The sequence below is a fragment of the Pipistrellus kuhlii genome, unplaced genomic scaffold, assembly GCF_014108245.1.
Source record: "Pipistrellus kuhlii isolate mPipKuh1 unplaced genomic scaffold, mPipKuh1.p scaffold_m20_p_27, whole genome shotgun sequence".
NCBI lineage: Eukaryota > Metazoa > Chordata > Mammalia > Chiroptera > Vespertilionidae > Pipistrellus > Pipistrellus kuhlii.
In genome coordinates, this window is record NW_023425526.1 from 1824509 (window position 1) to 1848409 (window position 23901).

At 43.0% G+C, this 23901-nt stretch overlaps 1 protein-coding gene across 1 annotated transcript in view; it reads right to left on the reverse strand.

Moving 5' to 3' along the window:
• Window positions 1–23901, reverse strand: part of VWA3B (von Willebrand factor A domain containing 3B) — a 109077-nt gene that overhangs the window by 34294 nt on the left and 50882 nt on the right. The window contains exons 12-19 of the mRNA XM_045587251.1: window positions 23121–23252; window positions 21235–21333; window positions 18104–18286; window positions 12093–12220; window positions 8945–9102; window positions 4021–4137; window positions 2399–2486; window positions 2164–2320 (exon numbers count right to left, since the gene is read on the reverse strand). Of these exons, the coding sequence (XP_045443207.1) occupies window positions 2164–2320; window positions 2399–2486; window positions 4021–4137; window positions 8945–9102; window positions 12093–12220; window positions 18104–18286; window positions 21235–21333; window positions 23121–23252 (1062 nt within the window). The remainder of the gene's footprint in view (window positions 1–2163; window positions 2321–2398; window positions 2487–4020; window positions 4138–8944; window positions 9103–12092; window positions 12221–18103; window positions 18287–21234; window positions 21334–23120; window positions 23253–23901) is intronic.

Below are 23901 nucleotides of genomic sequence, written 5' to 3' on the forward strand. Positions count from 1 at the left end.
GCCCGAAGCAGCAGCAGCCACGCCCGGAGCAGCCAAGTCAGGAGTGGCAGTGGCCAGACTTGGAGCAGCTGGTTGTGGAACGGACCAGAGCAACAGAGGCCAAGCCCGGAGCAGCCAGGCCCGGAACAGCTCGCTCTTCGCCTGCCTCCGCCCCAAGGCTGCCTCTCAGACATGGCTGGAAACTTTTGCGGGAACTTGAGGGTCTGCTGAATCAAATGAGGAAGGCTTAGATCTGGATGTGTTGAGTTAGTATATTGCTGGGGTGTTGATCTGTGAGTGCCTTGGGTGGGGCCTGGATGAGGTTGGTTGATCTATTTGGAAATGTCTTTTGTGTGAAGTGTATCCCTGAGCATATGGAAGTATTATTGATTTGAGAAAATGCTAAGTAACTGATTTACTATCTGAAAAATTTAAAGTTCTGAAAGCTTAAGGTCTCTTGCCAAAAAGAGGTTTTAAAGCTAACACCTTAATTTTAATGGAGAAAGGGAATGACAAGCCCTTCCCACCCAGAACAGGTAATCCAATTCCAACCAGCAGCTATGTTTAAACAATGTGTCCATTTACACTTGAATGACTACACCTTTTGATAGCCTAAGGGCAAGTTTACATGTAAACAAGTTTGCTCTCAATTACCAGGGCAGAAAAAAAAACAAGGTTTAAAATTATTAGATTTTAAAATTTATTCTTAGAAGTGTAAAAGTTTATTAATTAAAAAAGAAAACAACAACAACAACAACAAAAAGGAGATAATAGCGGTTCATTGTAGTAGAGTCAGCGATATGGGAGTGGAGTGGACTGACTGTTCTCGGGGAAAGGGAGGGAGGTAGAGACTGAACATAAACTGTGCACCTATGGATGAGGACAATGGGGGATGGGGAGGGGTGGAGGATGCGGTGGGAACCTGGTGGAAGGGAAAAGAAATGAGGAACCTTTGTAATAATATGAACAATAAAGATTGATTTTAAAAAATAAATAAATAAATAAATAAAATAAAAATAAATAAATTAAAAAATTAGAAACTTACTTTTGATGTATCTCAGCTTATTGAGAGGCTTAGAAGAAGACATGATAAGCATAAGAAAATTCTATTTCCAGGGGGAGTTCACTAAATATACTCTACTCCAAATAAAACTCAAAAATTTAATAAAATAAATCCATAGCATATGAGAAGTTGTCACCAAACTTGCTAGAAGAAAGCTTCACGTGGTAAGTTGATGCCTAACGAATCAGGTAGCCTTCCCCTGATCACCAGGTTGCCTCCTGCCCCTGAGGGCTCCCAGATTGTGAGAGGGGGCAGGCTGGGCTGAGGGACCTCCCCTCCAGTGCATGGATTTTCATGCACCAGGCCTCTGGTCCAAATATAACAATTATCTACTTTATGTGTTACTTTACCTACTCCTTCCCTCCCCAAACTATTCCCACCATACAGATTGTTTTGAAGCTAATCCCACACCCCTTCCATTCCTCTGTAAATGTTTCAGTGTGAGATGGGTTTTAAGGATATTCTTTTCCTTTAGTGATTGTGAGGCCTGGCATGTTCCTATTAAATCAGTAATTGCTGTTACATTGAATCCTGGAGTTCAAGCCTTATGTACTGTTGTCTTTTGTGTTCCCCATCCCTGTGCACTCTGGCTGCTCCACTGGGCCTGCTCTCGCTCAGGGCAAGGACTTCTCACCACACAAGTCAGTGGGAACTCTTCACACTTATTTGGCTTCCTCCACATGTAACCCCACCACATACCTTCTTACTGGAAGTTCTTAGCTCTTTCTCTCCTTCCGGGACATGATGACTGTCACTCATCACTCTCTTAGGGCTCTTTTGTTCTGGCTACCCCTCCATCCATCTGTCTCTCTGTCTTCCTCCCTCCTTCACTCTTTCTCTCTTTTTCCTTCAGAGACTTTGATGATGCGCGCAGGAAGAGAAGGTGAGCAACAGAAGAACCTCGTCTCTCACAAGCAGAGAACCCTGAACTGCCAACTAACAAAGGCCAGTTCTTTCTTAGCTTAACAGCAAACATGCTTCTCATCGCCTCAATAAAGGACTCATTTTCAGTGGGTAAAATGCACTTTTGTTATGACTGTACAAGACATTGAAGTGGGTGGCTTTTCAGTTAAGCACGAAATGAAAACGATGTTGAGCAGAGACACGGAAAATCAGTGTACCTCATCAAAGACCTTGGAAGTCACATGCTTGTCGAGGATGGGAATGTAGGTGGGGCTGTGCGGAATGGCTGTCACCGACAAGGCGTCCATGATGGTGAGTTTCCTGGCAACCAAGCCGTTGGTCTTAAGCCAGTTTTCTGAAGTCAAACCTGAAAAACTGAGAACACTTGACGGTGACATTTTAAAACTCACAACAAAAACAGAACAAAACTGTCCCCGTAAAATTAAAACTCACTCTTGGTCATAAGTGTAGCTTCCTTCTGGAGTCAGTCTTTCTAAGGAAGTGTCGTCTAGACACTCGTTCGTCAGGAGGGTGCTCAGTTCTGTGGACAGGGAAATGGCGGCTGGACAATGTCCTCACACGCTGGGTTTACAGCAAAATGCAAAAGGGGCACACACGCCTCTGAGTTCACTGTGGCTGAAGGCTGAGGGCTGAGGAGCGGACCTCGCTGCAGAGAGCACTGTCCCTCCGAGTGGCTCTCAGGCAGCACTCACCTGCAGCTGACACGGGGCCCAATGCCTGGTGAGCACCGCGCTGTCACTATTTACCTCCTGACCCCCAGGCCGTGGAGATGTCTCTCCAGGGAAACTGAGACATACTTCCTAGAGAGCACATTTTCACAGTGTTGAATAAGAATACCACTCACCACTGTAGTAATGTGGCCCTCATTAGGCTCCTTCCAAGTACACAGGGGAGCTCTGAAGGACATTTTAGTCGGTAACAGTTTGTTTTCTGGTTCCTCAGCTCCATGTAGGGAAACCAAATCCTTAATAGGTCCTGCTTAGTTGTACGGTCAGTGGCTCCCATTGGTATTCGGGGTTTTAATCACACCCTTACATAAACTTGGATTCATTCATGAATAGGAATACTAGCTCATCCAATCAGCAGTGTTTAGACAAGGGGGGGTTTGGGAGTGAGCCAGTTAAACGCCTAACATGTCAGATTCTAATCAGGTGATGAGCCCTTTAGGATGGTGCCTGGAGCAGACTGAGGAGCTATGCCAGGTGAGCTGAAACGGACATCGCTTCCATCAGCCAGAGGAGCGCAAGGTTCCATTAAGCTGTGACCCAGCACCAACAGAGTGAATGCCACCCGGGTGCAACCCACTACCCAGGGGACTCTGGATTGTGTGTGTACTTAGGATTTATTATTTGTCAACTATTTGAAATATAGGGAAAAGTACTATAGTAATTAAACTTTTAGAAATTTACTATCTTAATAATAATGACTTTATCAATAGTAATAAAAACTGAGTTTAAAAGCTATATTTTCCTCATGTTTAGATCAGAGAGTTTATTGGATGGTGCCACCTGTGACAGAAGGGAAGAAAGTAAACCACCCATGGCCCTGGCCGGGTAGCTCAGTTGGCTAGAGTGTCATCCCTATACACCAAGGCTGTGGGTTCAATCCCCAATCAGGGCGCATGCAAGACTCAACCAATAAATGCATAAATAAGTGAAACAGCAAGTCAATGTTTCACATAAATAAATGGAACAACAAATCAATGTCTCTCTCTAAAAATCAATTAACCAATAAAATATCAAAAATAAATAAATAAGCAAGCAAAAAACCAACTGTAAAGTATCAGATGCTCAGATTCAAACCCTGCGGTGGCAGAAGTGTGGCCACAGGCACCGTAGCTGCAGAGGCCACAGAAGGCAAGCCTCACCCTCAGGAAACCCAGTTCACAGAAGCAGGAAGACCTGATTCACAAGAGTCCTCTGAATAGAAAGCAATCTGGACCCACTTAGAAAGTATGTGCCTCCCCATGAAGTAGCTACATGCCCAGCTTGCAAGAGCAGACCCTGGGCAAAGGGAGCCGCCTGGCTTGCTGAGGGAGACCCTCTCTGCCTTGCCTCTGTCACCGGGAGGCTGCCGGCTGCTGGGAGTGGGAAGGTCGTCTGTCTTCTTGTTGCAAGCTGAGCTCTTGAGGATGCACATCTGGCTTCTGAGCAGGCTGGTTTTGGTGGATTCTGCAGGTATGACAGGGAGAGAGGTTAAAGGAGTGTGGGATGGAACGAAATGCTTCATTTAGGTGCGACGATTTCCTTGGATCCTTACAAACAGAATGCAGCCCTAACCAGTGGATAGAGCATCGGCCTGTGAACTGAAAGGTCCCAGGTTCAATTCTGTTCAAGGGCATGTACCTTGGTTGCAGGCACAATCCCAGTAGGAGGTGTGCAGGAGGCAGCTGATCGATGTCTCTTTCTCATCGATGTTTCTAACTCTCTATCCTTCTCCCTTCCTCTCTGTAAAAATTCAATAAAATATATATTTTTAAAAACACACAGAATGCAGCCTCAGTTTCCCAACCTCAGAGCACAGCTCTGCCAGCAACTAAATGCTGTGGTACTGGTTTGCCCCACTCATCTTAGTTCAAGCTCTGACCCTTTTAGAGAGAACTCTGCTTCCAAGGTCATCCAGTTGTTGGCAGATTCACTTCCTTGCGGTTGCAGGACTGAGGACCCTGCTTCCTCGCTGGCTGTCAGCCAGAGGCCTCGCTCGGCTCCTTACTAGTAAGGCACCACATTTCTATTCCGGTGGCCCCTCCATCCCCAAGCTGCCAGGGCACACTGGGTTCCCCTCATGCTTCGTCTCTGATTTTCCATTCCGCCACCAGCTGGAAAACACCTCTGCTTCTAAGGGCTGCGTAAATACCTGCCACCCCCTGGACCCTGTCTCCAGGTGGACATGACGTGATCATAGGAGAGATGACTCCGTCACAGGCTGCAGGGTCAGAGGGGACATGCTTGGGAGGCTGCTTTAGAAGCTCTGTCTCCCACCGCTGCCGTCCACACCTTTATATTATTTTCCACCTTCTGTTGGGTCCCTTCAAATAGCACATGGACACTTATCAAATATTGATATTTAATCTGTGTGGTTAGAGGATAATGAGCCTATACCAAGATACCTTGAGCTTTCACATGTGATTTCTTAAACTACACTAATTGTAAATGTGTCTGTACTTCATAATTTAGAGGCAAAAGTACCAAGGCTTTATGTACCTTGTTTCCCCGAAAATAAGACAGTGTCTTATATTAATTTTTGCTCCCAAAGATGCACTAGGTCTTATTTTCAGGGGATGTCTTATTTTTCCATGAAAAAGAATATGGTACACATTTATTGTTAAATGAAAATAAAGGAAATTTATTACCTGTATACGGTACAGTAGTACGGTAGTTGTCAACACAAACCAGACAAACTGTGAATCCTACAGTATCAAGAATCTACTCATTTATTCAATGACAATCATGTCATCATCTTCTGGAACATCATAACAATCCAATTCCTGAATTTCCTGGTGAATTTCTTGTGTCTCCATTTCTTTCAGAATCAGTGGACCAAATCTCTCATGTTTAGCCTGGGGGCCTTATTTTCGGGAGGATGCCTTATATTTCACTCAGAAGGAAACCTGTAAGTAGGTCTTATTTTCGGAGGATGACTTATTTTCGGGAAACATGGTAATATTCATGAATGAAATGTGTTCTCACTTTCAACAAGAAGGGACTTACCATCTCCCATAAGAAATTAGATAAAGTGAATGATAGTTAGCAATCTGCAAATTGTCGGTCTTTTACACAGAAAGGGAATACCGGGGCCTCCATGCTTGGAGATAGGAGTGTGCTATATGTTAGTCATTGCTTTTCTAGGCAACAAAGGGTGAGTCCTGTCTTGGTTGCCTTCCGTAACCAGGATTAAGAAGGACATGTCTTCTCGGGAGCTACGTCTGTGAAAAGCAGATAATGATCCACACGGGAGAGCTAAACTCCTGCCCCTGACCACAACGACAGCCCACCCTGACCAGAGTGACCAGGCAAAAATAACCACCTCACAGGTGTGCAAAACGAAAATGAAATTTTCCTCTAAAAATCTCCAAGCACTTTCCCTCTCCCACTCTCTCTCTCTAAAAAGAAAAAGGACCAATGGGAAAATATCCTCAGGTGAGGATTAACAAAAAATTAAGAAATTAAAAATAATAGTTTCCAAAGCATAAAAACTGCACTATTTGCAAACTCTGCAAATAAAACATCTTTATCTGGCAGCAGATCGAAGCATGTAACTCCTTCCCAAGCTCTGCATAGTCTATCCCCACGTTCTTCACTCTCCATTAGACACTGAAACAGAATAAGAACTCAGCACGGGGTTGCCTATGATTGGCAATGACCCCACATCTAAGTGAAATGGTAGAAGTGACAAAAAGCCATTAGGATGTTTAGGAAGCGTTGCAAGTAGCATTTTAGCAGATTTCTTGGGCAGGGCAGGCGGGACTGGCGAAAGGGACGCAGCCACAAAGGGGAGCCTCTTTGTCCCCAGGGTCTGACACATTCCTCCCTTGCACACAGACCCAGGACAGGTGGACAGATAATTCAAGAGGGACCAAGACATGCAAGTGGCCCATCCTAGGAAGCCTCTCCGTCTCTCTGGATGTGAGGACACCCCTGCGACAATGGTGGGAAAGCCTTGCACTGAGAGGCATCTGCAGTCCTGGCTGAGGAAGCTTGGCAGCCCAGCAGGGACCAGCAGCAGCCCCGGTGACACCAGAAAACCAAGCACCAAAACCACACCACAAAGGCCGTGAGCCTAACATGTGATTGGAACCACAAAGCAGGCCAAGGTTCTATGTGAACCCTGACCAGGGCATCTACTTACTTAAAGAAAAGATTTCAGTGAGATCCAGAGTCCCTAACATCATACCCCAAATAAATGTTCAGGATCCTATTTAAAAAAAGAAAATCACCCAGCATATCAAGAACCAAGAAAATCACACCTTGAATGAAAAACACAATCAAACGATTCCAACAGCGAGATGAATCAGAAGATGGAATTATTTGACAAGAAATTCAAAGAAGCTATCTTTTTTTCTTACCTTTTAAAAAATTAATTTTTATTGGTTTCAGAGAGAAAGGAAGAGGGAGAGGGAAATAGAAACATCAATGATGGGAGAGTCTCATTGATCGGCTGCCTCCTGAACACCCCACACTGGGACCAAGCTTGCAACCTGTGCATGTGCCCTCACTGGAAATCGAACCGTGACCTCCTGGTTCATAGGTCAAAGCTCAAGCACTGAGCCAAAGAAACTATCTTACAGAGGCTTCATTAATCTGTCTCCATAAAAGACTAAGGGACAGGCTGACTGGCTGACTGGCCAGTAGCTATGATGCACACTGACCACCAGGGGGCAGACGCTCAAAAAGGAGCTGCCAAGCAACAGCAACTTTGCAGAGTGCCCTCTCGCAAGCCGGGACCCCATTGGGGGATGTCAATCTGCCCGTTTTGAACAGTTCCGCAGGCCAGGCCAAGGGACCCCACCGGTGCATGAATCTGTGCATAATTATAATTTCTCTTAAGACAAATGCAAAGATAGAAAATCTCAGAAAATACATATGTTATAGGAAATTTCCAAGTGGAAATTGTAAAATGGAAAAATAACAAATTTATCTTGAAGAAACCAAACTTATGTTCACATGAACCTTGGACATGAATGCCTATAACTGCTTTATGTAATATTCCCAAACTGGAAAAAACCCAAATGTTCTTCAACAGATGAATGGTTAAACCACTTTGATATATCCATATCGTGGAAAACTGTGCGGCAATGAAAAGGAATGAGCTATTGATACATGTAAAAGCTACGATGAATCTTCAGGAAAATATGCTGAGTAAGAAAAGCCAATCCCCAAAGGTTATGTACGGCATGATTCCATTTATGTAACATTTTTGAAATGATAACTTTTTAGAAATGGAGAATTCAGTGGGTTCAGGGCTTAGGAAAGGTAGGCGTGGTTGCAGAAGAGCAACACCCGGGATCCTTGCGGTGATGACTGTTCTGTATCTTGTCTGTGATGGTGGAAATGCGAAATTACTTGTGTGATAAATTCACACAGAACAACATACACACAGACACACAGACATATACACACAGAGACACACACAAAGACATGCACACACACACACAGACTCACACACAAAGACACACACATAGACATACACAGAGAGATACACACATAGACACACACACACACACACACACACACGAACACAGTAAAACTGGGTGAACTGAATAAGATCTTGTAAATATCCTACTTGGAATATTGTACTATTACTAGAGGCCCGGTGCACAAAAATTTGTGAACTTGGGGGTCCCTCAGACTGGCCTGCACACTCTTGCAGCCCAGGACCCCTTGGGAGATGTCCACCTGCTGGCTTAGGCCTGTTCCCCGGGTGATCGGGCCTAAGCTGGCAGTCAGACATCCCTCTGGCAGCCTGGGAGCCCTTGGGGGATATCTGACTGACAGCTTAGGACCGCTCCTTGGCACTGCTGAGGAGGCAGGAGAGGCTCCCACCACCACCACTGCACTCACAGCCATCATCCCAGCTTGTGGCTGAGTGAAGCTCCTCCGGGGGAGCGCACTGACCACCAGGGGGCAGATCTTGAACTGAGCATTACCCCCTGGTGGTCAGTACACAGCATAGCTACCAATCATTTCTGGTCAGTCCACAGTTAGGGTCAATTTGCATACTACCCTTTTATTATATATAATAGTAGGACTTTTTGTAAGATGTCACCATTGGGGGACCTGGGGGAAGAGTAGGAATACAGGATTTCTCTGTAGTATTTCTTATAACTGCATGCGAATGTACAAGTATCTCAATAAAATTTTCAATTAAAAACCACAGGGTTGGGCTTCTTTTATAATATTGTGTGGATTTCATTTTATTCTACTCCTTGCTTTGAAGAACAACCATCAATGACATTCAGGCCATTTTGTTCACTGATACCTGCGTGGAGGGGTTTCTTTTTCTGAATCTGTTGATGTGAAAGGTCTTCTGGTGCTTTCAACGTATTTGGGGAGGACACCCAGGTTGCCTCAACATCAGAGTGAGGATTGGCACATTCTTCTGGAGTTGACACCAAGGAACAGATTTCTTTTTGATGCCTGTTTTGATTTATATTAAAAAAAAAAAATAGACAAAGAAAAAGAAAGAACGAAAAGAGAGGGGAAACATAAAATTTTCATCAAGAAGGCAGAGTTAGATCAATAAACATGTTGAAAGCTGCAAACTTAAAGAAGTGAGCTCCCCTCCCCATGTACTAGTTGGTACCGTGTAAGATCAGCCCTTGACTGCTGCCCCACCAGAAGGCAGGACAGGGATCGGGATCTGGGGCCACTAGCTATGGCTCACACCGCAGCTCTCGTCCTTCCTGTGACTCAGGGAGGTCACTCAACCCTCTCCTAACTTCCTCACTGTCCTCATCTGCAAACTGGGAGCCAGGTGTGCTCTGCTGCAGGACCCATGTGAGGACCAGCACGAGGACAGCAGGCTGTAAACCAGGAAGCACTACAGGAACCCACGTCTCCCACCAAAGGGTTGAACACCCAACTCATAAAAGCCTTGGAACCCCTGTGGCAACACCAGTCACAGCAAACATTCTGGTACAATCTGGGCCGGAAGGGACCCTAAAATGCCCTGAACACAGCAGCCATAGAAAGTTTCCAGAACAATCTCCTGCTCCAGCAAGTCCAGCATGCCCTCCCTCTTCACTCCATCCGCCTACACTGTGCCCACTCCAGGGAGCAATACCCGGTGCCCTCAGCCCGTGTGCCCCACCCACTGTGCAGCCGGACAGAGGGCCCACACTCCTGTGCATCCCAGTTCTCCTGGTTCCTCACTTGTACTCAATAAATGTTTGAAAAAGAAGGAAGGGCCGGGACCGGTTTGGCTCAATGGATAGAGCGTCGGCTTGGGGACTGAAGGGTCCCGGGTTCGATTCCAGTCAAGGGCATGTACCTTGGTTGCAGGCATATCCCCAGTAGGGGGTGTGCAAGAGGCAGCTGATCGATGACTCTCTCTCATTGATGTTTCTAACTCTCTATCTCTTTCCCTTCCTTGCTGTACAAAAATCAATAAAATACATTAAAAAAAAAAGAAAAGAAAAAGAAAAAGAAGGAAGGGAAGATATTTGGGGGCTATTTTTTCCGCTGGTAGAAAACTAGAACACAGCAATTTGGTTTTGACTGGAGCTAAATCGGTGAATGACTTTTTCTGATGTGATGTTACATGGGTACAGAAACAGGAGGCACTGCCTTTACTTTTCTCTGCATTAATTCAGGGCTCCTATTATGTGCAAGCATGCTCTCGTTTAGTCCACCCAACTCTGCCGTGACCGCGGTCACTCCCATGTTATGGATGAGGCACCTAACACGCAGTGGGGGGAAGCCTGGATTAAAACGCTTTTTCAGATGACGTAAGAGGTCACACTAATGCTCTAAAACCCGTGGCCCTTTCCAGCCCCTAAAAAAGGAAATATGAAGAACTACAATAGAATGCAAGTATAGTCAACTGGCCAAGTCAACTTCCTGAAGTTTTCCTTTGATTAGACAAGGAGGCAAGGGCAGTTGAGGTACTGGCTGAAGCACAGAGAATCCTACCAATTAACTTGATTCTGAATTTATTTGTTCAAATCCTCTCAATTTAGAAGATATACCTGAGATTTCCCAAACAAACACTTAAATGATGCTGTAAAGTCTCATTAAAAGAGATACCTAATACAAGTTATCTTGCTTTACTGATTCCTTGTTCATATCATGCTCCCAGCCCATATTAATGTTTAATTTACTAATAGAAAGATAGTGAATTTTGATGAAAAGGAAATTATGGTTAATAAATCTATTTTCTAACTTCTTTCCATTTTGTTATCCTTTATTTCTTTCCTTCTTCCTTCCTTCCTTTTTTTTTTTTTTTTTTTTTGTTGTTGTTGTTGTTAATCCTCACTTAAGGATATTTTTTCCATTGATTTAAAAAAAAATTTTTTAATCCATTGATTTTTTTTAGAGAGAGTAGAAAGGAGGGAGGGAAGGGAGGAGGGAGGAGAGAGAGACAAAGAGAAATAAAAAACAAACATTGATGTGAGAGAGAAACATCAATTGGTTATCTCCCACTTGTGCCCCCACCAAGCTAGAGTTCAAACCTGCAATCAGGTATGACCCTTTGGTGTGCAGGCTGATCGGAGCTCTATCCACTGAACCATACCAGCCAGAGTTGCTATCACTCTTTTAGATTAAAAAAAAAAAAATCCTCCTGATAGAGTATTTATATGAAGCTGTGGTACTTGAAAACCTGTGCAATGCTTAATCGTTTTAATAATATTTGACACAATTTCTGAATGTTGGGGTTGGTTTTGATTTTGTGTTTAAAAACTACTACTTAGCCAAAACCGGTTTGGCTCAGTGGATAGAGCACCAGCCTGCAGACTGAAAGATCCCAGGTTCGATTCCGGCCAAGGGCATGTACCTTGGTTGCAGGCACATCCCCAGTAGAGGATGTGCAGGAGGCAGCTGATTGATGTTTCTCTCTCATTGATGTTTCTAATTCTCTATCCCTCTCCCTTCCTCTCTGTAAAAAATCAATAAAATATATTATAAATAAATACTACTAATTAGAAACACATTAGAATATAGAGTGGGAAAAGACCTAAGAAATCATCTATCCCAAATCCTACCACCACACCCACCATTTCAAAGAGAAAGAACCGAGACTTGCAGCAATGGATAGGTGAGGAGGGAAGACAGAACTTGCCAACATGCAGAGCGAAGTTGGACTTGGGTTCCCTGCACACTGGTGCCCTGCTCTGCCTCGCTCAGGATGGGCCTGTTCACACCGCGTGCGGAGGAAGCTGGCACAGCTCTGAGGTCCATTAAGGACTTCAGAACTTACTTATCACGTGAACATGTGGTCTCCTTAAGCCAATCGTTACTAAATAATTGGGCGATAAATTCTCTCTCTTTTTTTTTTAAATCCTCACGTGGTCACACTGTGAGGTTCTTTTCAAAGAGACATCACAAAGCATCTCAGAAGGAAGACGTGTCGAGGCGCGCAGAGCACTGGGGAAGGCCGGGGGCAGGGGGACAGGTGGTTTGTAGCTCACTTGTCGCCTTCCTTTTCGGCGTTGTACCACCAGTCCATGATCAAGGACTCGGAATACAGGTTTTGCATCTTCTTCAAATCACTGCGTCCCTGTTCCATTTCCTTAATTAAAACAGTGAGATCTTCATCCTGCCCAAATGAGAAGTGAATGTACTGTGAGATCACATAAGAGTTCACTCTGCAAACACGTCTAACACAAGACCAAGTGTACCAAGGAAAGAAGAATCTAAAAAACGTCATGTGGTTCTTGTATTATTCCATTTTTACACAGATTGAGGTGTAATTTACATACAGTAAGCTAGATGTATGGAAAGTGCACCATTTGAATAGTTTTGACATCCAAACCTGTGAAACCATCATTGTAATCAAGACAATAAGCATATCCATCACCCCCAAAAGTTTCCTCATGCCCATCTGCTCTCCCCCACCTCAAGATTCCCTCCATTCCCAAGCAGCAATTCACGTGCTTTTGGTCACTATACATTAGTTTAATTTTCCAGAATTTTATATAAATAGAATCATAGAGTATATACCCTTTTTTATATAGATTCCTTCACTTGTACAATTGTTTTGAGTTTCCCTTATGTTGTAGCATGAATAAATAATTCATTCATTTTTATTGCTCAGTATTATATTGTATACTGAATACTAACTTTTAATCACCTGTTGATGAGCATCTGAGTTGTTCCCAGGTTTGGGCTATTATAAATAAAGCTATGGACATGTGTGTACAAGTCTCTGTATGAACATCTGTTGTTATTTCTCTTGAGAAAATATCTAGAAGTTGGGATGGTTGGATCATATGGTCAGAGATGTTAAATTTTAAAGAAACTACCACACTCTTTTCCAGAATAATTGTAATAGTTTACATTCCCACATTCTCCACATTCTTGCAAACACTTGGTATGGTCACTCGTTTTAATTTTATCTATTCTAACAGCTGGGCAGTGGTTTTAACTTGTATTTCCCTCATGGTTTTAATTTGTATTTCCCCTAATGATGAATAATGTTAAGCATCTTTACATATTCTTTTTTTCCCCTCCCCCTTTCCATCTTTACATATTCTTATTTGCCATACATATATTTTCTTTGGTAAAGTACCTGTTTAAATTCTTTTGCCAATTTCTTGAGTTTCCTTATCATTGAGTTTTTAGAGATATTTACATATTTTAGATGGAAGTCCTTTATTAGATATACAATTTGAAAATAATTTCTCCCAGTCTACAATTTGTCTTTTCATTATCCAATTTATCAATTTATTCTTATGTAGATCATGCTTTTGAAATCCCATTAAATTTTTTTTCTAATATAAGATGACATTTTTTATTTTTTTAAATATATTTTTATTAATTTCAGAGAGGAAGGGAGAGGGAGAGAGAGATAGAAACATCAATGATGGGAGAGAATCATTGATCGGCTGCCTTCTACATGCCCCCTACAGGGGATAGAGCCTGAAATCTGGGCATGTAACCGTAACCTCCTGGTTCACAGGTTGATGCTCAACCACTGAGCCACACCAGCTGGGCACAAAATTCGTTTTCCAAATTAGCTTTGCATTCTACAGTCTTGCTAATGAACTTCAGTTCCAGTAGCCTTTGTATATTTATTGAATTTTCCACATTGATAACTACGTTGGATGAAAATAAAGACAGTTTCACTCTATCTTTCCAATCTGTATGTCTCCCCGACCCTGTTTTATTGTCCTAAGTAGAACCTCCAGTGCACGGGGTTGAAGAGGCACGGTAAAGCAGACGTCCGTGACATTTTCTTGCTTTTGAGGGAAAGCACACACTTTTACCATTAAAGTATGCTGTTAGCTACAGGTTTTTCACAGAAACTACTTGTCAGACTGAGGAAATCCATTCTATTCTTGCTTCACTGACAGCTTTTTATTAGAAATGCATGTTGGATTTTGTCAAAGCTTTTTCTGCATAAATTTTGATGATTGTAAAGTTGTTTTTTAAAAGTATGTTAATATTGCCCTAACCAGTTTGGCTCAGTGGATAGAGCGTCAGCCTGCGGACACAAGGGTCCCGGGTTCGATTCCAGTCAAGGGCATATACTTTGGTTTCAGGCACATACCCAATAGGGTGTGTGCAGGAGGCAGCTGGTTGATGTTTCTCTCTCATTAATGTTTCTAAGTCTCTATCCCTTTTCCTTCCTCTCTGTAAAAAAATCAATAAAATATATTTTTAAAAGAAATATTTTTTAAAGTATGTTAATATGGTTAATTGCACCAACCATGCACTTCTGGAATAAACTTAACTTGATCATTATACATTAGACTTTTTATATATAGGGTATCCCAAAAAAAAATGTATACACACTTTAACAGCTGATAATTCACTTAATTTTTACTCCTTTTCAGGTTTGTTTGTTGTTGTTTTTATCATGAGCTGATGTTGGCTTTGGTCAAGGCCTTTTATGCACGATTAATATGACCATATGATTTCTCTTCTTTACCTGTTGATATGCTGGATTACACTGAATGATTTGGATTTTACTGCTTACATTGATTTTCTAATGTTGAACCAGACTTGTATACCTAGAATAAATCCCCTCTGACCATAATGAATAACTCTTTAATACATTGCTGGATTCAGAGTACTAATGTTTTATTAAGGATTTTTGTATTTTTGTTCATGATATGTAGATTTTTTATACTGTCTGTTTGGTTTTGGTGTTTTGGTTTCTAAGGTACTACTGACTTCATAAAATAAATTAGAAAATGATCCTCTTCTATTTGTTTAAATAAATTAGTTTAGTTATTCTTTGAATGTTTAGTAAAATTTTCCATGGAGCAATCTGGGCCTGGGTATTTCTTTTTCAGAAGTTATAAAATTATTAATTCAATTCATTCACAATGTCTATTTTATCTTGGCCAAGTTTTGGTAGCTTGTAGTTTTTGTGCAAATTATCCATTTTTTTCTAAGTTGTCAAATTTATGAGTGTAAGTTGTCCATTATATTCCTTTATTATCTTTTTCATGACTACAAGATCTAATGTGATGTCCTCTATTTAATTTCTGATAGAAGATTAAGGTTGTTTTTTCCTTTGTGAATGCTATTTTTGCCTTCATTAGCCTTCCAAGAGGTTTTATCAATTCTTGAGCTCCCCTCTCCCCTGCCCCAAAAGAGCTTTTTGTCTCATTGGCTTCTTATGTGGTTTTTTTTTTTTTTTCCTTCAATTTTCAATTTCATTGATTTATGCTCTTTTCTTAATTGTTTTCTTTGCTTTGGATTTATTTTGCTTCTTGTTCTAGTTTCTTGGGGCAAGAACTAAGATTGTTGATGAAAAGTCTTTCCTTCTTTCCAACATAAGCATTTAGTATTATAAATTTTACTGCCAGCACTGTTTTAGCTTCATCCCACATAGTTTGATATGTAGTGTTTTTGTTTTCATTCAGTTTTAAGTACTTTTTATTTTCTTTGAAACTTCTTCTTTGACTTCTGGATTATTTAGGACTGTCCTATTTAAATTCCATGTGTTAGACATATTCCTGCTATCTTTCTTTTATTAATTTCTAGTTTGATTTCACAGCAGTCAGAAGACAAACTGTGTGATTTCAATTAGTTGATTTTAGATTAGTTGAGAAATGTCACCTATTCTATGGCCTATCTTGATGAATATTTTGGGAGCGCTGGAAAAATGTGTATTCTACTGTTGTCGTGGAGAATGTTAGATCTACATCAATTAGATCCTGGTGGTTGATTGTTTTTCAGATCTTCTCTGTTTTTGCTGATTTTATGTCTAGTAGTTCTATCAGTAGCTGAGAGGAAAATATTGAGATCCCCAACTATAATTTTGTATTGATCCATTTGTTTTTTTATTCTATCAGTTTTTGCTTCATGTCTTTAAAGCTGTATTAGTTTGTGCACAGATACTTAGAATCTTTATATTTTCCTGGTGGATTGATCTCTTATTATTATGTAAATTTTCTTTGCTCTGAAGTCTACTTTACTAGTTAACATAGCCAAATCAGCTTTTTATATGGTATGTCTTTTACATTCTTTTATTTGAAACCACATCTGTCATTGTACATGAAGTGAGTTTATTGTAAGCAGCATAAAACTAAGTTGCAATCTTCTATCCACTCTACCAATATATATTTTTTATGTAATTAGAACATTTACATTTAAAGTGATTATTGATGTTAGCACTTACTTCTATTATTTTATTTTCTGTATGTTTTCATTGGTCCTGCTCCTCTGCTTTTCTTTTCTTGTCTTTCTCCAGGTTATTTTAACTTTTAAATATAATTAGATCCTGGTTCATTTGTTGTGCTTTTGAGTGTATCTCTTTGTATGGTTTTGGTAATGGTTGCTCTGTGTATCACAACATATGTATGTATTTATAAAAGTGTACTAGCAATCAATATTTTATGTACACCATTCCTTTGTGCATGTCTTCTTGCTCCCCATTGTTTTCTCTTTGCCATTGTTTCTGAGAAGTTTGATTCTGATGTGACTTGGTGTGATTTTCTTTATATTTCTTGTGTTTGAGATTCAGTACATTTCTTGAATCTGTGGGTTTATAGTTTTAATCCAAGTTGGAAATTTTATGGCCATTATTTCTTCAATTACACATCTAGTAGACTATTTGAGCTTTTCATTAGCTCACTGATACCTCTTTTTGTTTGCTTGTTTTGTTTTGATTCTTTTCTTCTCTGTATTACATTTGGATAGTTTCAATCTTTTGTTCTGAAATATATGATCTACTGTTTATCCCACTCCATGTATTTTTCACCTCATATACCGTAGTTTTCATCTTTACAAGTTCGATTTGTATCCTACTTGTATCATCCATGTTTCTCCCTAACTTTGCAAAGGTATCTAATACAATAACATGAACTTTTTTAATGCACTAACATCTGAGCCAGTTATGGGTATGTTTTTATTTTTCTGCTTACATTTTCTTATTATGCACCTATTTTTCCTGCTTCTTGCATACCTGTACTACTTGATTGGATATCAGAAATTTTCAATCTCACTTTATTGAGTGGTGGATATTTTTGCTTTCCTATACTTGTTCTTGAGGTTTGTTCAAGGATTCAATAAAGACCTTTGGAAACAGTTTGATCCTTTTGGTCCTTGCATTTAAGATTTTCTAGGCAGAGCTAGATCAGTGTTTGGTTGCTCCCAATACTGAGACAAGACCCTTTTCTATATTCCACCCATTGACCATAGAGTTATAAGGTTTTCCATAGTTTATGGGAATAGTCACTGTTTCCATCTCTGTATGGACTCTGAATTATGTTCCCTACAATCCTCTTGGATGATTCATTCCCCAGAATCCAATAGTTTCATCACATGCAAGTACTAATCAGTGTTCTGGCTCACTCCTCCGGACAGACAATGAGATGAAAAACACATTCTCTACAAGGGCATTCTTGAAATATATATCCTCAGGTCCAGACTGGAAAATTTAAAAATAGAATTTTATTTACTTTCTCCCATTAGCCCATTACAGTGAATTGCTTCATCAGATGGTCACACAGTTATATAATCAAAGAAGTCAGAAGACAACTACCTAGTATCTGAATTTTTTAAAGTATCCCACATATGTCCATAAAGAGCAGTGTCTAACAGATTTTACATATAGATCCCTTGAGTTGCTTGTTAAAAATACAGATTCCTGAAATTTAGCAAAATGTTGATAATTATTTAATTTGACTGATGGGTACATGGGGGGATGGGTACTCTCCCATTTTTGTTAAGTTTGAAACTTTCCACAATAAAAAGCTTAGAAGAAAACCAAACATAGCACGGCCTTGGGGTCTATGTCTAGAGCCTGACTTAGTGGCTCTGCGGGGGGAGCCGGGAATCTGCATGCTCCCCGGGGCCTGAGCCTAGCTGGTCCTGGAGAGACACTGGTGTGCTCACCATCAAGGGAGCCATTTGTGTGATTTCTTTGGCTATGGTTTCAGTTTTTCTGGGTAAGGCGTGGCCCCTGGGCCTCCAGACTGTTATGTTCAGTTAAGTGAACACTCTTCGCAGCTCCTCAAGCTCTTACCTGAACAGCCTCTGGGGGAAAGGGATCCTTGGCGCCCACTTTGTAAGAACGAAACTCTCCTCCAGTTAAAGAAGCAAGCTCTTTCAAAAAGCTGTTCGCCTCCTCATCATTGTAATTGAAGGAAATGGCATAAATAGGAATTTTCTGAAAACATTTGACTTGGTCTATAACCATTTCAGGTGGCTGAAATGATAAGTTTTGAGAGAGAGAGGCAAAGAGGAGATGGGAAGAAAAAAAAAGAGAAAGAAAAAAATAAGATGTAAAATCCCTTAGCATTTGCTCAAAGATAGTGAAACCTCAACTAGTAATTCGCTACTAGCAGGCAGTGAGTGGCTTCTTAGCAAGGTACCAATTCAGGTCAGTGAGGAAACAAGCACTAGTGAGAGCACAAAGACCAACGACAGGGCCCTCACCCTCTGTGGGTGGGGAAAGAATCTGGGAGGAAAACTTAGTTAACCGAGTTCCTCAGCTTTAGAATCCATGCTTTTAAGGTGCTGGGCTATGCATGAGACCCCCTAAAGTACCGCGGTCAGAGGCCACGAGTAGAACTTCCTGACAATAGAGATGTCACAGACTGGGGACACTGGACAGTCACATGGCTTCCAAAGATCTCCACCAACAGAGCAGTTTCCAGCTCCAGACCAGCTATGGTCAGTGTGTCTCCCACGAGAGCGACGGAGAGCCATTAAGTGTCCTTCTGTGCGCTGGGCACTCTGCCGGGCACAATGTCCCAGTTAACCTCACACCGTCTCGTGAAGTAGATTTGGAAAGACTGTGCCTTCTCAATATCCTGCCAGCAGGGGTGTTATCTGGTACATCTTCTTGGGAAGGGGGTGCTATTTGGCAGGATCTATCAAAACATATACCTTTTGCCTGAGTCCACCTCTCAGAATTTACCCTACACACATAATCATACATGTGCAAAACAACATATGGGCACAGCTACTTTTGCAACATTGTTCACAACAGAAAGATCAAAAACAACCTAAATGTCCATCTTCAGGGGACATGGCTGAGCAGCCACGTGATAGAAGAGTAGGCAGCTATAAGACAACGAGGGAGCTCTTTGTATTGTTTTATTAATAAAGGTCCTCAGAGCTGTGGTGTAGCATGCTATCATTTGTATATTTTAAAGAAAATGTATGGATAAGTACAAACTATCTCTGAAAGAAGAGAGGAGACACTGTCACCTCCATTGCCTCTTAGCTGGTGAACAGGAAGTAGAAGGATGTTCTTTTGTACCTCTGTAATTCACTCCATATCAGTGTATTACTACTCAAAATTCAATAAACAAAGTAATTTTGAAGGTGGAATTTTGATTAAATCTATAATGGAATATGATGCAGTCATTGAGAATGATGTTTCTTAAGAATTTCATATGACTTGAAAAATTTGCACATATTAGATTATTTAAAAGCAAAACTGACTTATGAATGATTTAACTTTTGTTCTTTCTTATCCTTGTGCTTATCTATATTTTCTAAATTGCAATAAATTCAGTGGGAGTTTGCTAATAAGAAAAGGACCTCTCGTCCACATGACTTTCAAATCAGACCCTCCAGCCCCCATTTCCAGAGGCTTCTGGGCATCCAGAACTACACATGCTCAAACTCAGCTTCCTCCACCAGCAACCTCCAAACCTTCATTAAATTAAGTCAGTTAACAACATAATCATTAGAATCAGAAATCCGTCAGCTTGACCTCTTCTTTGCTCCCACCTCCCCTCACTCTGCTGGCCCCACAACCGCCTCCCAAATTGGCCATGAGTCCTTTGAGGCCACTTCCATGATCTCATCTCAGAAGACTGTCCTTGTCCCCTTTCTTATGCTCTACCCCAGGTGGCCCTGACCTGCCGATCAAGGTCTCGTCTTTCCCTGGCACAGACAGACATATTCCTAACACGCAGGTGGACAGAACCATATGCTCCTCTGAGCCCCACTCCCCACCTGTGGTGAACCCACCCTTTCTGTGTGGCCTTCACAGTCTCCCCGACCTAACTTTCGAGGCTCTGCCTGACACTCCTCTCATTGCCTTATTCTCACGTTGTTTCTCTGAACAGCCCCTCTACTCCTTCCACCCAGGATACCAGTCACCTCCTCTGTTTACAAAATTCCTCCTCTTTCCGGACGCAGCGGGATGTCCCCTCCTCGGTGGAAACTTGCCTGTCTTCTCTTCACTCGGACATCGCAGAGCACAAGCACACTCATCGTGTCGGGTTAACTGGATGCATCCTGCGTGTCCCTTACAGTGCCAGCTTCCCTAAGCAGCGATCTAGTCACCTTTGCAGCCTCACACCTGGTGCCACACGTAGACCATAACAGGGCACAACACCCTGCCTCTGAGAGAAAGCACAGTGACGCGGGTGGGAAAACCATGTCAAGTGCAACTTTACATGCACTCCTCTGCCTCAGTAAGGCCAGCGCCACAGTGGGCCCGGCTGCTCTACTATGTCATCCTGGGCCACCGGACACAGGTACGGACTCTACTTGCCTAGCTGTCTTCACAGGCACACCGCTCACAATGGAGGAGACAAGTGGGGCCAGTTCGCTCTAGTGGTTCATGTACAGGGCACTGGCCTGCAAATCTGTGTATTTACTTAATGCCCAGAGCGGTGGTCTCTCAGCCACAAAGCTCAAAAGAAGATAATCAGACTCTGCTAAAACTTTCAAATGGTTCCAGTCAGGCTAAACAAAACAAAGATCATTCTCTAGAAAGGCAGGCTTTCATTAAAGGATCACCGAGTTAACATTAGGGGTGAGACAAGGCGCTGTGCAGTGACATGTTTAGATTCAGAGTCCCCAAAGAAAAAAAGAAAAGAACCTTCTCCCTCTTCGTTTATAATAAAATGTAAACCAGAGTCAATGGAGGGCGGAGAGCTCCTTACATGGCTTGGTCTCCTGGCCTGTGGGTGTGCAGCCATGAACCAGACAGCACTCAAGGCCACATTAATGTCCTCAATGCTTCTTAGACAAAGGAACTGCTCCAGTATCTTCTCACCTCGGTTCTGGGACCCTCAGCCAAGGAGGCACCTTCCCACAGCTGTTAGATGGCAGTTTAAAAGGCCAATCCCTTCTAGGTGCCGAGGTTCAGGGCACTGGCGAGTCCCTCTTTGTCCCAGCTCTGATAAGTACCTGGTCAGGTCTCCCATCTGTCAGAAGGTAGACTGCTTGTGTTTCGTTATCAGCAAAAGCAATTTGCAGGGCATGCAGGGTATTTGTGGAACTCCCGACCTACGGGAAAGGGGGAGAGATAGCCAGCACACACTTGACTCTTAAGAAGGATCTCAAACAAATGTTCTGCTTCCAGAAAGAAAGGAAAGTACTTATGGAATAAAAGATACATGAAAATGATATTGAGATAATAATTCAAGCCCAGGCATTCCAAGAAGCCAGTCCTGGGTGTGCTGTCAGGCCTCTCCGGTGGCTCCAGAGCTGCGGGAAGCCAGGGCTGGGACTCCCAGAGCTGAGTGCAGTTCTCTCCGGTTGTGTCTGTGTGACTGCGTGTCTGTGTGTCTGTGTGTCTGTGAGTCTGTGTGTCTGTGTGTCTGTGTGTCTGTGTGTCTGTGTGTCTGTGAGTCTGTGTATCTGTGTGTCTGTGTGTCTGTGTGTCTGTGTGTCTGTGAGTCTGTGTGTCTGTGTGTGTCTGTGTGACTGTGTGTCTGTGTGTCTGTGTGTCTGTGAGTCTGTGTGTCTGTGAGTCTGTGTGTCTGTGTGTCTGTGTGTCTGTGAGTCTGTGTGTCTGTGAGTCTGTGTGTCTGTGTGTCTGTGTGTCTGTGAGTCTGTGTGTCTGTGAGTCTGTGTGTCTGTGTGTCTGTGAGTCTGTGTGTCTGTGTGTCTGTGTGTCTGTGAGTCTGTGTGTCTGTGTGTCTGTGAGTCTGTGTGTCTGTGAGTCTGTGTGTCTGTGTGTCTGTGTGACTGTGTGTGTGTCTGTGTGTTTGTGAGTCTGTGTGTCTGTGAGTCTGTGTGTCTGTGAGTCTGTGAGTCTGTGTGTCTGTGTGTCTGTGAGTCTGTGTGTCTGTGTGACTGTGTGTGTGTGTGTCTGGTGTCTGTGTGACTGTGTGTCTGTGTGTCTGTGTGAGGCACTCATGCAGCCACTGCTCATTCTGCTGTCGGAGTGTTTAGACCTGCAGCCTGAGCACTCCCAGACGGGATATGTTTGTTTCAAACCAGGACTCATTCAGGACACCAATATGTACAAACACAAGCGAGCCATCATTAGCAATCTGGAGGTACAACCAAGAAACTAAGTTTTAAAAATTCCTGTGGTTTCTGCCCAGGGACGCAGAGCAGTGGCATGAGTGCCATTCCAAAACCCACGGTGAAAAAAGCCAGAGAAGTGGCCGGCACGGGCGGCTGTCACACCCACCAGAGGGCACAGGGCGGCCACTGCCCAAAATGCAGGCAAGAAGGCACCCGCTGTCAGGGGACACGCCGGTAGGATGCACCGGGCCCTGGCAGGAGAGTTTTTCTGGGACACCTGCGAATGGGCAGAGCTGCCCAGGTGTACTCGGCCTGGATGCCATGGCTACAGGGCCATCTGCTCTCTTGGCTTTTTCACCACAAAGCCCGGTGCTCACAGAAGAGCCTGGGAGAGTCCCGAGAACGCCTCCTTCATCCTGCAGAATGGGGACAGGCACAGCGCCCTGACGCTCCAGAGCCCCTCCCGTCTGCCCCTACGGCACCAAAGCTTCCGTCTGCACGTGGTGGGAGGGAGGAGAAAGGAGCCTGCTACCGTGGGTCCCGGCGGAAACCAGGGCAGCGGAGGAAGGAAACGGGGAGCAACAAGCCCTGACACCTGCGGGGGAGCAGGCTGGGCTGGGCTCCGAGCTGCTGGGAGGGCTACGCCTCAGGAGACACGGACCACCAAGACTGGGTCCATGTGACCAGAGGAGACCAGATGGGCGTGTGTGTGAAGCCACTGCCATCCTTGGAGCTCAAAGCCCTTCCCCGGGATCCCCCAGGATCAGCTCGGCAGCGATCCAGCGCCGCCGCTTCTCCCAGCCCAGCCCCCTCCTCACCTTCATGTCTCTGATCCAGGACTCGGCCCCTTGCAAAGCATCTTCATCAATTTCAACAAGTTTCTCCCGCCAAGCAACTGCGTGGGCATCAAACTGCACAAAATTGAATTTCCTTTTAAATTTCAGCTGTTCCTGTAAGAGACAATTATTATTTAACCATCAAACTACTCAAGCGTAAGAAAATATTAAGACAGGTCATGGTTTGATAAGTTTTAATCACCATGATATCTACTTTCAGTTCTAGAAGGTAAAAATTAAGAGGCTTTTAGGTAAGTTATACACAGTGTAGATAGTAAACCTTTACAAATGTATATAAGCAGGAATATATAAGATATATAATATATATGTTTATATGTAGTGTGACATTAAGTGTTGTCTCTAAGACTGATATTGATGACACACCAAGTACTCCCACTAATGCAATATGCTTCGGAAAGGAAATCCGAGCAGTTCCATGTTGGCCATCTTTCTGGCTATGATCCCGGAACACATCTGCTCCCTTGCCTCCCATCAGCCCCTATTTCTCTGACAGATTTTCCCAATGAAAATGCACTTTGTAGTAGTCCACGCCCCCAGGTATTTTCTGTGTTAATACCTCACTTCCTCTGGCCCGTTTCCAGGTGTGGGAAGTTGGGGTTAGGACGCTCGGCGTCTGCTTCAGGCCTACAAGCCAGAGGCAGCCAGGCGGAGCGAGCACGGGAAGCTCCTGACCACAGGCTGCGTCTGCGTGCACGCACCCCCCCAGCCCCTTGGGAATGAAAATTCCAGTGCGACCCACAGA